Source organism: Colletotrichum godetiae (genome assembly GCF_030913485.1).
Source record: "Colletotrichum godetiae strain CBS 193.32 chromosome Unknown BDP55scaffold_24, whole genome shotgun sequence".
NCBI lineage: Eukaryota > Fungi > Ascomycota > Sordariomycetes > Glomerellales > Glomerellaceae > Colletotrichum > Colletotrichum godetiae.
The window spans coordinates 488,597-503,369 of NW_026851272.1; the positions used below are offsets into that span (position 1 = coordinate 488,597).

General features: G+C 52.7%; 5 protein-coding genes across 5 annotated transcripts; 2 read left to right on the forward strand and 3 right to left on the reverse strand.

Moving 5' to 3' along the window:
* Positions 1-747: 747 nt before the first annotated feature.
* BDP55DRAFT_632863 (uncharacterized protein) lies at positions 748-1,575 on the reverse strand (the record flags this gene model as incomplete). Its single annotated transcript, XM_060572477.1, has 1 exon — positions 748-1,575. One exon carries the CDS (start codon positions 1,573-1,575, stop codon positions 748-750), a length of 828 nt encoding a protein of 275 aa, XP_060428803.1.
* A 1,752-nt stretch (positions 1,576-3,327) lies between these two features.
* Positions 3,328-3,809, forward strand: BDP55DRAFT_666351 (uncharacterized protein). The gene has a single exon (XM_060575102.1). The coding sequence runs from the start codon at positions 3,379-3,381 to the stop codon at positions 3,547-3,549; it is 171 nt and encodes a 56-aa protein (XP_060428804.1). The 5' UTR covers positions 3,328-3,378; the 3' UTR covers positions 3,550-3,809.
* Positions 3,810-4,536: 727 nt separating this feature from the next.
* Positions 4,537-8,219, forward strand: BDP55DRAFT_632864 (integral membrane channel protein; the record flags this gene model as incomplete). Its single annotated transcript, XM_060572478.1, has 4 exons — positions 4,537-4,870; positions 4,902-6,249; positions 6,297-6,365; positions 6,416-8,219. 4 exons carry the CDS (start codon positions 4,537-4,539, stop codon positions 8,217-8,219), a joined length of 3,555 nt encoding a protein of 1,184 aa, XP_060428805.1.
* Positions 8,220-8,899: 680 nt separating this feature from the next.
* On the reverse strand, positions 8,900-9,209 carry BDP55DRAFT_729447 (uncharacterized protein; the record flags this gene model as incomplete). Its single annotated transcript, XM_060579569.1, has 2 exons — positions 8,900-9,053; positions 9,181-9,209. 2 exons carry the CDS (start codon positions 9,207-9,209, stop codon positions 8,900-8,902), a joined length of 183 nt encoding a protein of 60 aa, XP_060428806.1.
* A 2,048-nt stretch (positions 9,210-11,257) lies between these two features.
* BDP55DRAFT_716232 (uncharacterized protein) lies at positions 11,258-14,350 on the reverse strand (the record flags this gene model as incomplete). Its single annotated transcript, XM_060578335.1, has 5 exons — positions 11,258-11,887; positions 11,914-12,153; positions 12,189-13,034; positions 13,117-14,034; positions 14,324-14,350. The coding sequence occupies 5 exons, from the start codon at positions 14,348-14,350 to the stop codon at positions 11,450-11,452; spliced, it is 2,469 nt and encodes an 822-aa protein (XP_060428807.1). The 3' UTR covers positions 11,258-11,449.
* Between the last annotated feature and the right edge of the window lie 423 nt (positions 14,351-14,773).

The following is a 14,773-nucleotide window of genomic DNA, read 5'->3' on the forward strand; positions in this document are numbered from 1 at the left end:
GCATCGGTGTTTGCTGGCTTGTAAGCCTACCAAACAACCTGTCATTTGAACATGGTTGTGGGAAATCCGATTTTCACCTGCGCACACCGGCCTAGGTGAGCACACCACTATTTGCTTTCACCTGGCCATCGCCGATGCCGGTGCTGAGTTTTTGGCGGGGCATTCCACTCGAGTTGGGGTAGGCATGGGCAGCTGGGGCAACGACAGTCCCCCAGGCTGAAAAATGCTTCGGATTCATCGAGACCGCGCAATCTCTGATAGTACTTTGATTAGAAAATAATATTTCTTTGAATCACCTCACCTTCACTCCGTGTTTAACGACTCGCCATGAGTACATTAGAGATTTGCAATGGCCGCTCGTAGAGCAGTCTGCAAATGTACAAAGTATCTCGCCTCAACAAGTGAAGAAGCCATCGTAGCTGGCGGAAAGACACATACGGATAGACGGTGGGGTTTGAACCCATGTTCTGCGCTCTTCACGGCGCCAATTTGAGTCCAGCCCCTCATCAGACACCCAGTTTGGAGCATCTTTCGAGTTCCCGGCACTCTACGGAAACTGCGGGTGATAGATAATACGGACTTGCACGTGCCATACTTGTGTTTTATACGGCTCGACTGGCATGAACTGTCTTCGCCCAGTAGTTGAAACAGCCAACAACTCAGTATGGTAAGTTAGCGTGAGTAGCAGGTCAAGTGACAGAAGCTGACATTCCACGGGACGTGAGTGGGAAGCAGCTTAGGTGAGAATCACCCGTCTTGGACGCTTCTAATGAGCCCCACGGATCTCACCCAGCCCATCGTCTCTGACAGGGCCGCTCCCCTGCAAGCAGGAGGGCTCACTAGTCTCGGAAGAGCCTGGAGCACGAATGCTTGGCTAAGCCAGTTGGGACTTGAGAGGTGGAAAGAAACCAAAAATGGGCGTAAGAAAGCAGGCCGGCAAGGTGCACGAGGAGGCTTGACTCGTGAGGCTTGTGTAATGCGAGGGAATTTGCGAAATTTCTTCTTGCCGGGCCTGCAGGTTTGCGCTGCGGTGTGGCCAGTTGGTGGAACGCATAGAGTTCGCGATGCTGGCTTGGGTATGGCGGCTTCTACTCCGTACCCTGTATTATCTGTTCGAGATCTGAATCGACATAAATCGCCGATGGCCGTGTTGGTCTCAATGTAACCCGGCATGACGGGCGTCTGCTGAGATTCCGTGCATTGCTCGGACGAGTTGATGAGAAGCTCACCAACCGACCCATTATCCCCAGAAGATGTTCGGCAGCCATGTGTAAGAGCTAATTGTAAGAAGGCATCGTCGAGTTCAGTCACGCGGACTATGTCATTTGTGTGTGTACCTGTCTTGAATAGCTGTGCCTCTGATCGCTCTCGGGAACCAAAACAGCGCAGACGGGAAGCATTCCCTTCCCGTTCGTTGAAGGCGGGATTTAGACCACAAGGAAAAAAAAAAAACAGAATGGAGGAGTAGCATCGAGCAGAAACGATGATGGTGTGGAAGCAGGCCCCGGCTAGAGCAAAATCCCGGCGGTGTCCCCCCAAATGCAGCGTCGCACCCTGGCCCAGAACAGGTGCCATCTGTGCATCCGTGTGTGTGGGATGCCAATGGCGGTGACGGCCCTCGTAGGCCAATCAAGCGAGGGAATGGCTCGAGGTGTGCTGCTGATCCTGTGGGGGGCTTGAACTCTTGGAGCAGGAGGACGCAACTCAAGCTTCACTGTTGCGACTCTGGGGCTCTCGAGGTGAGATGTGCAGGTGCTTCACCACTGCTTGCTGACCGACTCGCCCTGTTTCTCCTGCGAACTGGCTAGTTTTCAGGCTAGCGGTGGAGAGACATGTCGAGGTGGTTTTGTGACTGTCTTGAACTGAAGATGCCGAGTGAGGCGTTGTGATTCAACTTTAGAAAGCAATGGAGGAGAAGCGAGAATTGACCCATGACAAGGGCCCAGCCGCCCAGACCAGTCAGTATTCGAGTATCGTGTATCGGCATGTCAAGTGACGATGCGTGGCCGCGGATGCAGCCCATCTGCCAGGTCGAATTTGAAAAATGGTCCTCGCATTGAATGGTAGCTTCGGCAGCTATTGGATCTACCCTGTACGTCTTCTTCTTCGATTTTCTTCTGGTCCTCGCATTTGGCTGCCGAGTGTACATGGCCGGCCTTTTCTTGTACATATAGCTAGATACTGCGAAAAAAAAAGGAGACTACGGATGTTGATCCGGACGACGTCGGGGAGGAAGCCGCAGAGGCAGACGTGGATATGGATACAGAGGCAGAGGCAGAGGCAGGGGCAGGCACCTGTACCTGTGTGTCTGGCGGTCGAATGTCTCTCGTCTGACAGACCGGGACGGGGACGGGAGTCTGAGTGCGTCGGGTCGTCGGAGTGTTTGGCGCTTGTAGGTCGGGGTCTCCTTCTTTTTCATCCTAACAAAGTCATGCGGTTGCATGTCTCGCCCGTTTTTCGTCTGATGTTGTCGTCGCCTGTCGGTCCTGACTTTTCTCGTGTATGTGCGTGCATTTGCAGAAATATGGCTTAGTTGACATGTTATTAACATGCATCTACTGTGTATTGCAGCGGATGGTAGGTATGGACTCTGAGAGTGCGGATATTGATTCGGAGACTCGGTATTCCTTTCACCCCTTTCTCTTTGTTGTTTTTCGTAGCAAAACACGCCCTCCTGCACCAATGCCAATTAGTTCTTCGTAGTTGATGCGACGAAGACTCGCAAAAGACTCGGGCGGTTTACGTACTCGTGCTAGGGAGGTAGTCTGGCGTTAAAACGTCTAGGCTGGACGATGGATCGGCTTCCAGGGTAGCAAACGAATGTCGACACAGACATGGAGCTCCCCCCGGGCCTTTTTTGATTGTGTCATTTCGCAGAGCGGACTGGCCCCGGTGCGTACCCAGTTGCGGTGCTGCGGCGATGCGTGAATGTGGACGTGGGCATCATGAACCTCCAGGATGCATCTGCTAGGGTGAGCGAGCACTTGCAGCCGCAGCAAGCTTAGGCTGGGTCCTTCCTCCAATTGTCCACTCCGGTGCTCCTTCCTTCCCATTGACCGGGACGCTCTTGTAAGTTGAGGCAAGCAGCGGGCAAGAACTAGGTATGAGAAAGAGGCAGGCAGAGGTGGGCGCATCTTGCCTGACGCACTTTGCATTCCATTTGTGGCGCATTGGCAGCGTTGGAACCCCCCACTTTTTAGAGGCCAACTTCCCACCCCCAAGGATCTTGCGCTAGCCCATTCCTGACTCTCGAGCGGCCCAGGCGTGCCAGGCGTGCCAGGCGAGAAGCTCCGCATCTTGGATGCCCATCATGCCTACCCCATCACTGCCAACTGCCCGTGGTCATTTTTGGTCACTTCCATTTGCTCCTCAAGTTCCATGGAAAGAGCGAGCCCGCCACTAAGTGCACCTGCCATGGGGCAAGAACCACGACATTTCGCGACGCTACAACTCCACTTGGCTCCCAGTGGCGCGCCGCGTTTCCTTTCCCGATCCTCATTTGCGCACTCATCCATGGATGGAAGTACCTTCGCGTTCGCTTGTTGCTAAGTTGGTTGTGTGGAAACTTGAAAGAAACATCGGATGGTGGGTGGTAAACGGTCTTGAATGGCTACACCCCAGACTCCTTATCGCAGTCTATCCCCTCCGTTGCTATCGTCACCGGCTATGATTTCCTCATTGCAAGAGGTCATCGATGCAGACCATCTTGCTTTGCTTCGCTTCTGGCGTGCATTTGCAGCTGGGGTGCATACGTACTTACATAGTAGATATATACACATGCATACTTGGAAATATATACATAGACCAGGAGGTGAACATCATCCCATCCATACCTTGCCTTACTCCGTACGGATACCTTACACATCCTGTTACTCGCCTGTTCCTTGCCTTCCCGTCCCCTACCGGCGTCGACTGCCTCATGCAGTATCACTCGCCTTTTAGCACTCTACCTGTCCAACTACGCTAAAATTCGCATCGTCCTCGTAAGAATCTCGATCCGCGCTCCACGCGCCTGTTGCTTGCCATTGTCTCTTCCTAACACTCGCCCACGTCCCTTTTACTCTTTTCTTTCCAAGGATCAATACCTTTGCTCCTTGTCACTTGGTCTTACTGTACATCCCTCTTCCTGGTCCAGAAGAAAGGCTCTTGGCCAGCTTCCCCACAAAACAGTGCATCGATTTCTTCGTCTCGACCACGGGGAACCCTACACCGGCCTCCCGACCTGTTCAGCACTTTCTTATTTACCATTGTGCTCGGCCAACTTATCCTGACCTGACCTCACTTTCTATTTCCTACCCTCCTCGCCTTGCCTTGGCCTGGTGTTGCTTCCAACAACCTCGCTTTCTCTTCCGCGCATCCCCCCCAGGATTCTCGCAAACCGACTCGAAACGAACTCCTGCGTTCACGCGAAAACCAAACCCCCCCACCCCTTCTTCTCGCGCACTCTCAAATTGTCTCCTACCCTTCCTCTATGGCGCCGTAGAACGAGGACGCGATAGCATAAGGCGGCGGGCTGCATCTCATTCCCACTAGACAATGTTTTCCTCTCTGCTTCGACCCAAGCAGAGCAATCGCAGCCGTCGCGTCGACCGATTCCACGATAGGCAATCCCCTTCCCCTGGCCCAGCCTATCGTCACTACGTTGGCGAACCACCACGACGCGCAACCGGAGACTTCACCGAGGCCGAAGATGACGACGAAGAGGAGGAGGATGAGGAAGAGGACGAAGGCCTAGGCCACTCAGGGGATGACCACGACAACGTCGACGACGAAGATCACATTCAGCGTTCCTTGCCTGTCCTTCCTCTCTTCTCAGAGACGTTTCTCGGTACAAGACAGGCAGAAGCCCTCGGTGGCTACCCCTATAGACGTGCAATCTCTAGCTGACCGCAAACCTGCAGATTCTTTACCCATCTATAGCATTACCCATGCGATTCGCATCATCGTTCAGACCCGTACCGAAACGACGCTATCATGGGACCAAATACGCTCCCCCCAAGTCTCCCAGTTCCTGGTCAAGCCAATGCAACAGCAGATCAGGACGCAGCAGTTCAACCGAGCCACCCTATACTGTCTGATGGCCAACTGCCTACAGTTCAACAAGGAGGCCCAGATGTACCCAGGCAATGCTGGAAACAGCTCAACCAGGGCTCTGGTTTGCGAATTATTGGCTCTGAAGCTCTTGAAAGAGTATAACACCCGCGAGCTTATCGACGCTCTATCCTACGACTTTTATCCACTTCAAGGCCTTCCCGGCGCCCAGCCAGCAAATGCACCGAAATCGGACCCAAGAAACAAGGCCCGCCTTACCGCGGCCCGGACTTCGACATTAGAGGTTGCTATTCGTGCTTCTGCCAAGCACTTCCTCGCACACCCTCTAGTCGTGCAGCAGTTGGAGGCTATCTGGAACGGAGCCATCAGCTTTTATTCGTCTGCAGACAGCTTGCACCGAGAACCTCCTCCTTCGCCTGGTAGTCAGGGAAAACCCGATTCCAGAACGCCGCTACTTGGCGGCAATAGTCAAAAGGAGGGCCAGCAGCCGACGGCACCCGGAAGAAGGAGTGTGGTTCTCTATGATCCCCGCCAGGCGTCCCTCTTCAAGCTCTCACGACTTCGTGTGCCGCGCTACAGGTTCTTCCTCTCGACGCTGTCGCTTCTTGTTCTAATTGGCCTGTTCCTTGCTGTCTTGGCTCAGCGTTCGGCGCGGATCAGCTCGCTGGAGCTGATATTCTGGTTTTGGAGTGCCGGTTTCATGCTGGATGAACTTGTCGGGTTCAACGAACAGGGGTTCTCGCTTTACATCATGAGCTTCTGGAACGCTTTCGATCTGGGAATTCTTCTCTTGTTGATTGTCTACTACTTCATGCGTGTCTATGGGGTTTTCCTCGTGGACGCAAAGCACTGGAATGACTCTGCCTACGATGTTCTTGCGGCGAATGCCATTTTGTTGCTCCCCCGTATCTTCAGCGTCCTGGACCATTACCAGTACTTCTCCCAGCTGCTTATTGCGTTTCGCTTGATGGCTGTTGACCTTGTGGCCGTCACTGTCTTGATTCTCATATCGTGCAGCGGCTTCTTCGTCTTCTTTACTCTGGCTGACGGCAATAACAATGCTGCTGATATCGCCTTCCGGATCTTCCAGCTTCTCATGGGCTTTACCCCGGCTGCTTGGGAACTGTGGCCAGGATATAACTGGCTCGAAAGGGGCCTTATGGGTTTCTTTCTGATTATGTGTCACTTCGTCATTGTGTAAGCCAAGCCTGTTTCTCGCGAAGATCTTAAACTAACAAAACCAGCACGATTCTCATTACGGTTTTGACCAACTCGTTCATGAAGATTGCCTCGAATGCCAAAGAGGAGCATCAGTGAGTAGCCAAAGACACCTCGCTCAGAAACAACCTCTAACAAAATTCAGGTTCCTTTTTGCGATCAACACAATCTCCATGGTCAAGAACGATGCGCTCTTCTCCTATGTTGCACCAGGAAATATCTTCGCGTGGCTGTTGATGCCCATGCGCTACTGCATGCCACTGAAGCAATTCGTAAAACTGAACAGAACAATCATCAAGGCCACACACTTTCCTCTTCTGTTCTTCATCTTCCTGTACGAAAAGTACTGGCTCGCCCCATCAATGTACGAGCCCACGGATCTTGTCGAAAATCACCAGCACCACGGCAGGGATCGGACAATTTCCTTTGCAGACCCAGCAAGCCGATCTGCTCTTTTCAGCCCCAACGTACGCGTTCGCGAAGAATCCATTACCGGCTACCAGAAGGATCATGCCTTGGAGGAGGTCTTCCGACGAGGTCCTGGCCTTGCGACTCTGCGAAATCAACGGCGGAACGAGAGGAAGAAGACACAACATGCGGTCCGAAACTGGATGGATCGCAATGACGAGGAAGAACCCTCCCCTCATCTCCAGCTTTCCCAGTGGCCGACCCTGGAGAATGGGAGCACCAGTGCTCGGCCGGATTGGCATAGAAGACTCAGCCTCTCGAAGGAGCTACGGACACAGAGATCTCGTCAGATATCAGATGTCAGATCTGCGGCTAGCGACCCAGCAGATTTCATCTCGCAGCCTGCCATAGGCTCCTTCTTCCGGAACGTTGTCGCAGCGGCCAAAGCTAAGGAGGAGGAGAATCAGCAAACAGATGCAGATGGCGACGACGAACTTGTCACCAACGATGAAGAGGAAGAGGAAGATATCGCAACAAATGCTGGCGACAGCCGTCGCGGTCCAGTCATTCATCAAACCTCGATTGACGATTACTTCAACTCCACACCCAGAACGAAGGGGTTCGTGCCGCCCCCGGCATCTTCATCATTGGGGTCAAGTGGCAGGCCCTCTGTCTCGGTAACTCCTCGCTCTGCGCGTCGCGTGCCGCACAGCCGGACGATGTCAACGAACACTATTCTATACGCACCGCAGGAGCTGCGTCGGCCGCCTAGCTCGTCTTCTCATTCTTCGCCGGACCCGCCGCCTACGCGTGCGCGTGTGCAGAATGGCCGTCCTGCGGTAGTTGAACCGGCCACAGCTAGCGGTCATCGTTCTCCTCGCCGGCAACAAACATATGTCACCAACACGCGGCCCAGACCTATCATGCCACCACGGGATGCAGTGCAGACGGCGCCGAACCGAGCAGCTCTCACGGGCATCGATCAACGCTTACGCCCGAACCCTCTCAGACGGTTGTCTTCGGTTGACATGAGCATATTGTCCGAGAATATCGTACCTGATGACCCAACGGGAGGCATGCCTTCAAGCTTCCAAACACAGATGGCCATGGCTATGATGAAGGATGCACGACTAGGCGGTGCGGGACGAGGCCAGGATGCTGGTGACAGCAACCGGATGAGCAAACTCGTTCTGGCACGGATGAAGACTCTGGAAGAAAGCTTTGCAGATGTTGCGAGGGAGTTGCGCGGGCTGAAGACAACGTCCAACTCGACGGCGCCTACCACACGCCGCAATTCGTCAGGCGAGGAGCTGCAAAAGGTTGCAGGCCTGACAAGTCCCGAAATCGCTAGACAGAAAGACGGAGGTGATAGACCAAAGATGGTGAGAAGAACGACGGGTAAACGGCCGGCCAGCCGTAAGAGCAACTTGGGCCCCTTGGACAAGCCAAAGGGCAAGGGCAAGGAGCCGGCACACTCATCAGGCGACGAGTCCGACAGCGAGGGTCCGGGTATGGGACCGACGAAGCGAAGCTCAATGTAAAAAGGGGAAGTCGCGGTTTGAAATTTTGCTGGGCATTTTCCGGCGCGCTATACCTCGGTCATGGTTGGTGATTACCGGCATCCGCATCACTGGGGCGTTTGGAACCTAAGACGTTGTTTTTCCCCGCCTCCCTCCTGGAGGTTGTTGTTGTATCTGTGCATTTGTTTGCCTGCCTTTCTTGTTTTGTGTTACTTGTTTGTGGTTTTTTTTTTGGCATGCCGCATATACATCGTTAGCTGGCTGCGATTGCATTCGGACATGTGGATGGAGGTAATGATTGTGGATTTATGGTTTTTTGTTTTTTTTTGATAAATCTAGTCTGGATCGGAATCTGAGTGCCCCATCCCACTTTAGATCCGTCCAAGTCTCCTGTATTCATACTTTACATAAAAAGTCAATTTGATCATCGCCCTCGACTGATACCCCCTGATATGACCGTTTAAAGTGTAGCCCGTTTGCGGCGTGTTGTTTTGGGGATGCGATGTGGACGGTGAGGTGAAGCCGTGGCAATTCATTAAATACGTTAAACTTCCATTTCCCTTATACCGAACCATCCGTGTCTCGTAACCGTCTGGGTATATGGTTTTTTGTTGTGGTTTTGTTTTTTTCCCTTCTTCTTGATCGATTCTCGAAGTCACGAGTGTGTGTTTTTGTTACGATGCCCCTGTAGAGAGAGATTCTTAGATCCCTCCGCCGCTCCGGTCGACGCTGACGTAGTACGGATTGCTGGAGCACTGGTTCTGGTCGTTTGTTCTCCTCGAGAGGGCGGTGTATCTGAAGCTTACGGCGATGGCTGTAACGGCTGCGGTTACGACGATGAGGCCTCGGTGGCGGCTGGGTGGTTGTATAGGTTAGTCATTTGGGGAAATACATGTAGAAGAAATTGTATTAGAGGAGATGGGAGAGGTTTGGTGGCCCGGAAGAGGAGGAGAACGAGGGACGGAGGAGGGGGGAGACGTACATCGCTGGGCGGATGTGAGGGACGGGCATCGCGGCTTTGGGTTGCATAGTGGGAAATGTCTTTTGATGTTTAGTTGACTGCTAGCAGTTGATGGTTGATGATGTGGATATGAACGATGGGGTTTTCACGTTTCGAGGTGGTATTTGCAAGAGCTTGGTCTATGCAAGAAAGCAGAAGATCGGGGGAAGGGTCTCTAGTTAAGTAGACGACTCAACGTCCTCGATAGCTCTTGGCTTCTTCCCCAGCTTCCCGGGGGGCGGCATACGTGGAGGGGAAAGGGGAGGGAGGGGGGCATCATACACACATACACAAAGTGTTTTTGTTGGGGAAGGACGGGGAAGATGTCACTAGTGCCGCTTGGTGTGTGCGTTTGTGTGTTCAGAGGAAGCTTGGGGATCGGACGATTGGCATGGGAGAGTTTCTGGTACGTTTACTATTACTAAGGTAAAAGGACAAAGGGACTGGAACTGCGACGACTGCGGCTCGGATCAGCAGAGTGGAAGGACGTTTTGTAGACCCTGCTTGAAACTGACAGACTGGCTGTCTGGGTATGGGAATCCTAAGGGCAATGGCAAGAGGACCGAATGCCGTGGCATGGGTTTGCGGTGCGGTCAAGGGAAGGGAAGGGAAGGGAAATGTGCTTGCTGCGAATAGGGAGAGACGGAAGTGAAAAGTAGCTAGATGCTAGAGGCAGTGTGAGTGGGTGTTGTGTTGGTCTGGAACCGGTGGCAATGGGCATGGTACGGTGCTTTGCTGATGGTGGCGTGTGTGAACTTGGCGGGGGGAACTGGAGGCCTGGTGGCATGGAGGGGGAAGGCGGACACGCGACTTGCGGGACGAAGGCAGGTTGGCGGCGGGCGGTATCTGATTCTGGGGTCAGGGGATGTGATTGGGTGGTTGTGGTTTGGAGCTTGGCTGGTGTTGGGTTGGACGCCGAGCCGAGACCTTGTCTATGGGGTAATACTTATGGCACCCAAGGTAATTCTGAGGATGCGAGTTGTGGGGGGAGGTTTGATAAGCATCATAAAGGTAATGAGCGGTCAGTAGATGGGAAGTCAGAGTGGTATGAATACTCTATAGAAGGGAGATTGTAGCGAAACATCTCTGAGGTTGCAAACCAACGATGAAATTGAGGACGTCGAGTGCATATTCGGACAAAAGGGAGATGCTTTTTTTTGCAGCTGCAAGCTGTGTGTAGCCAAGTACCTTAGACTGGACGAGTTGATTGAGACGGCGCCAACTGGCGGCACGTGTGCGCAGCTAGACGCAAGTGCGCATGCATGCGTGATGCGGAAGTATGCGCTTCGCTGGTTTGGATTGTTTGGTTTTAGAGTTGGGCCAAGTTTCAGCTGATGGAGGGGCAGGGAATGGGATTTGAAAGCAAAACATCAGGGAATACCACATTGATAAGAACACTGCTACATTACCTGGTCTTCTGTGAATCAATGATCCTGCTGAGTGCGGGGGAGCTCCCCTTTGGAAACATGCAGCTCTGGAGGTTTGCTTTGAGGTGGGAAGCTTCGAAGCTTGGGGAAGCTGGGGGTGGGGGCAATCAGGATGCGACGTGAATGAGAAATGAACTGATGCTACTGAGTTTATGTACACCGAGTGTCAATCGGGAATACCCTTACGCAGGGAGGAATCCTGGCCATTCCAACTTTTCTCTCCTCTTTCGGAAGGTAGGGTGCTCGGATGAAGATGCATCAGTGCGCGGAACGACCCTTTTGGCAGCGGGCAAAAGCTGCAGAACAAGCTTTTACTGCGGGAGCTTCCTGGATCCTACGTTGTGATGCGGCAATTCAAAAATCGTGGGGGTTGAGTCAGGGTTGAATAAGCTTATCAACTTATGAATCATGAGTGACCGAGGTTTTCGTGGATGTCATGGCATTTGGGGGCGCACGTATGGTTCTGGCACGATCCATCGGAATGTTACCTCGGCAGCCGACCTGGGGGCACGGGAGAGTGGAGCCGGTATTCGGGGGCCTGCGTATCGGACTGACCGGGTCCGCTCCGGGGCTAAGGCCGGACTTCAACTTCGCTCTACCTGTACACACCTTTGCTGACCTCGCCGTTCAATCCGAAATCAATCCATAAAGCTGTTCTGTGAGTACTGCTCTAGCAAGTTACCTCGAAAGTATGTAAACTAGGCTGAAGCACCTACTATCCTGCATGCTCAATTTACCTTCACCATCACAACAAAACGTTTTGTCCACCATTTCGTTCCCTCATTATGTCATGGGAGCAATCTAATCTTCTCTCGCAAGTCTCCTTAATCCTCTTGTGCGCATTCAGTAGTGAATCGATCACGAGTCCAGCCAAACCACTCTGCAAGCCGTCCCATGCCATGAAGCATGGCGGGGTCAACCTTGAGGACCGGGTGCGGCTTATGAAAGATGATCGCCCCCTTCTCGCCGAAATCACCTCCGGATCCTACCTCAAACCGCACCGCCGATCCGCCGTTGTTGCTCGCCACGAAACCGGCATCGCATAGAGCGTGTACGAAGTCGTCCCATGTGATGTTTCTGGGCTTGCTTTGCGCATCGGGGTACATGAGATGAACTACATCAAGAGTGCGCGGAGCGACCTGAATTCTCTTGGCGGGCTTGATCGAAAGCCTGGCGGTGTCGATAGATTCCGGAGTGTCGGCTAGCTGGACGCTCTCGGGCAGGCTGTCGGGTCTGGTCTTGACTTTCTCGCGCTGGCTTGTCTGGGCCAGATCAGCTCGAATGGAACTCTGTGACGCTGCGCTTGTGTCTCGGAGGTGTCTGGGGTAGACTTCTCAACCTCGATAATCTTAGTTATGATCTCCTCTTCTTCTCGAGCAATAGCTTCTAGATATTCAGGCTTGTTCTGGACAAGCACAGCACCCAGAGTTTCTTCAATGGTTTCCACTTCAAGGCCAGTGCCTTGGAGATCTTTCCAAACCAAGTTCCCCAAGTCCTTGAAGTATCCCTCCAAAAAGCCTCGCAGGATCTGGCTTTGCCTCAGCCATCCCTTGTTTTCGGGACCGCTGGGAGCTTTTCCTTTGTGGAAGCCGTCCACAAGGGCTTCCCTGTCTCCTTGAACTCTTGTTTCGAGTGGTCCTTGGGCTTGTCCTTCGCATATCTCCAGACTTCGCGCTTCTTCGTCCGAAACACATCGTAAATGACCCTGAAGGTGTTCCGAGGTCGATTGAGGCGTAAAGAAATCAGAGACTCGTGGAGGGCAGATATGTCGGCCAGCTCGCGCATGAGAAACTCGTCGATACGGGCTGCTTCCTTCCTGTTGTTCTGAGCCAGATGATCGTCAATCATTGCAAAGAGCATGGCGTGGTCAAATTGCCTCTGGTTGTCAGGCTTTCTCATCATTTGATGGAGACAACAATCGAGCGGGCCGTTCTCTAGAGCTTCCTCTGTGTCCAGGTTCGAGTGTCGTGACACGCCGCGAACGACCGTTTCCAGGGGCATACCAGGTTTCTTGGATAGGCTGTAATGTAGAGCTTGTTCTGGAGCCCAGGGTATCAGGAATTTGAAGCGCTTGGTTCGCTCCAGAAGTTGGTTAACGAGGAGAAGCTCCAAGGCACCGAGGGCCAGATTGTACTTGGGACGGATTGGCTGGCCGGGATGCGTGCTGTCTGCGAATATGGCGTGTAGATCTCGCGCATGCTTGCACTCGACCTCGATCCAGTACCAAGAATAGTATCTTTGATACTCCATATAGATGTATTGAGCGACCATCCTTGACGCATCCACTTCATCCGCCACGCGAAAGATTGTGATGCTGAAGAGACCCTTGATGTACCGTCGAAGATATGCCGGATCGCACTGAAGATCGGTGAGGTGGTCAAAATCGCCTCTGCCTTGCGCGTCTATGCCCTGGATGAAATGTAGTCTAAATCAAGCTTGGGAGGCCGAAAAAAGTCTGGGTTCGTGTAAGGAGACCAGAGCTCCGTCTCACCGTGTGTCGGAAACCAGTCGAGGTCTGGGTTCTCCATTTATCTGTCCTCGTACTGGCGCTTGCAGTATCTGCGCTATCGAGAATCGCATCAGTGATTCGGGAAAGGACATTCATGAGGAAGGCTTGAGCTTCGTGTACAAGTCGTGCGCGAGGAAACCCCAACGTGCATCCAGTATGCGTCTGTTGCGCGTTCCAGACGACAAGATCGCCATACCGGGATCCGGACATGACGACATACTTGGCAGAGAAGACGACATCAAAATTTCCAGAGGCCCAAGACAACTTCATCTGACGACAGTCTAGCGGGGCGAAATCCTCTGGCGGGTACAGAGTCCGATGATGGAGGAGGGCGAACAGGACAGCCGGACTCGTCTTAAGCACCTTGACATTGAGCCAAGGAACCAACAGGTGACGTCGCCTCTGCATAGTCCGCTCACCGAATCGAAACTTCTCCTCGCTGTATCCGTATCTGGAGTTGATCCACTGGGGCTCCTCGAGCTCAGGCACGGCCTTGTTTAGTAGCTCGCGACGTTGATCCTGGCTTCGCTTCCGCCAGCGGCTCATGAGGAGATCGACATAGGAGCTGAGACGGTTGGTGATGTGCTTCCTGCTCTCTTGAGCCTCTTTGACATATGCCGACGCTGTATTGGCTGCAGAGGTATCTGAGATGCTGTGGTGGTAGGAGTGGCTGTACGCATGTTGTTCGCTCTTAGAGTAGTACCCTATCTGACAGTCAGGGCAGTCATGTGGCGGTGGCCGTACAGATCTCTTGACTTCTTCCGGGTTACATAGCCAGCCCTCCGGCACTTTGACGAATCTGGGGCGTGAACCCGAGATGTTCTGCTTCAGATGAATGGGGTATTGTTCATCGGTGTAGAATGTTGTAAGGTTGAAGGTAGAGGCGCCCTGAAGGTTTCCCTGTAGTTGCGTATCTGATAGCGCGAGTGTTATTGGGGAAGTTTAGGAAAAGAATCCGGTAGTTGAAATGAAGAAGATTGAGAGGTCGATGTTTTAAGCCTAGAGAAGATGTTTTGGAAGTCAAGGCAACTAATTTTTAGGCAGTGACTCGGGCTATTCTTTGGGACTCTCCATCATGCAATGTGCAAATTATCAAAAGAATTCTCTGGCTAGTGCAGTGCAAAGGAAGCTCATACGACCAGACCAGCCTTTGGCTTAAGGTAGGATTCCAGCATCATCACAAGCTTACACACATCGCCATATATGCAAGTTTCATTGCACAATGTAGGAGTGAAGCCGAAGCTACACCACTGTTAGACAGTTGGATAATGTCTTTCTACATTGCTCCTTTGTTATGTAGTATGAAGTAGGTCATGTGCCAGGCTTTCTTTGACACTCAAAATTGAGCGCTCACTAAGAATCTATATACAATGGATTTGGTCTTTCTTTGATTCATCTTTCAGTTAAGCAAGATGGGGGTTTTCATCAGGCAGTATTGACGCCCTACTTCCAAGAGTCGCTTTGTCACGCCGGCCGGTCTCGAAGTGGGGTCAAACAGACCGGATCTTTAGTTCTCGGTCCACACAGCGCCGGCCGGCCGGAACGGAGCTGAAAGCTAATCCCGTGGTATTGGGAGGTACCTCATGTAAGCACAGGGTACGTCACCCGCTTCCCCCACTTTTGGTTAATCGAGCAGGCA

Coding starts and splice junctions, on each gene's coding strand:
- BDP55DRAFT_666351 (XM_060575102.1), top strand. CDS start 3,379: ATGGAAAGAGCGAGCCCGCCACTAAGTGCACCTGCCATGGGGCAAGAA.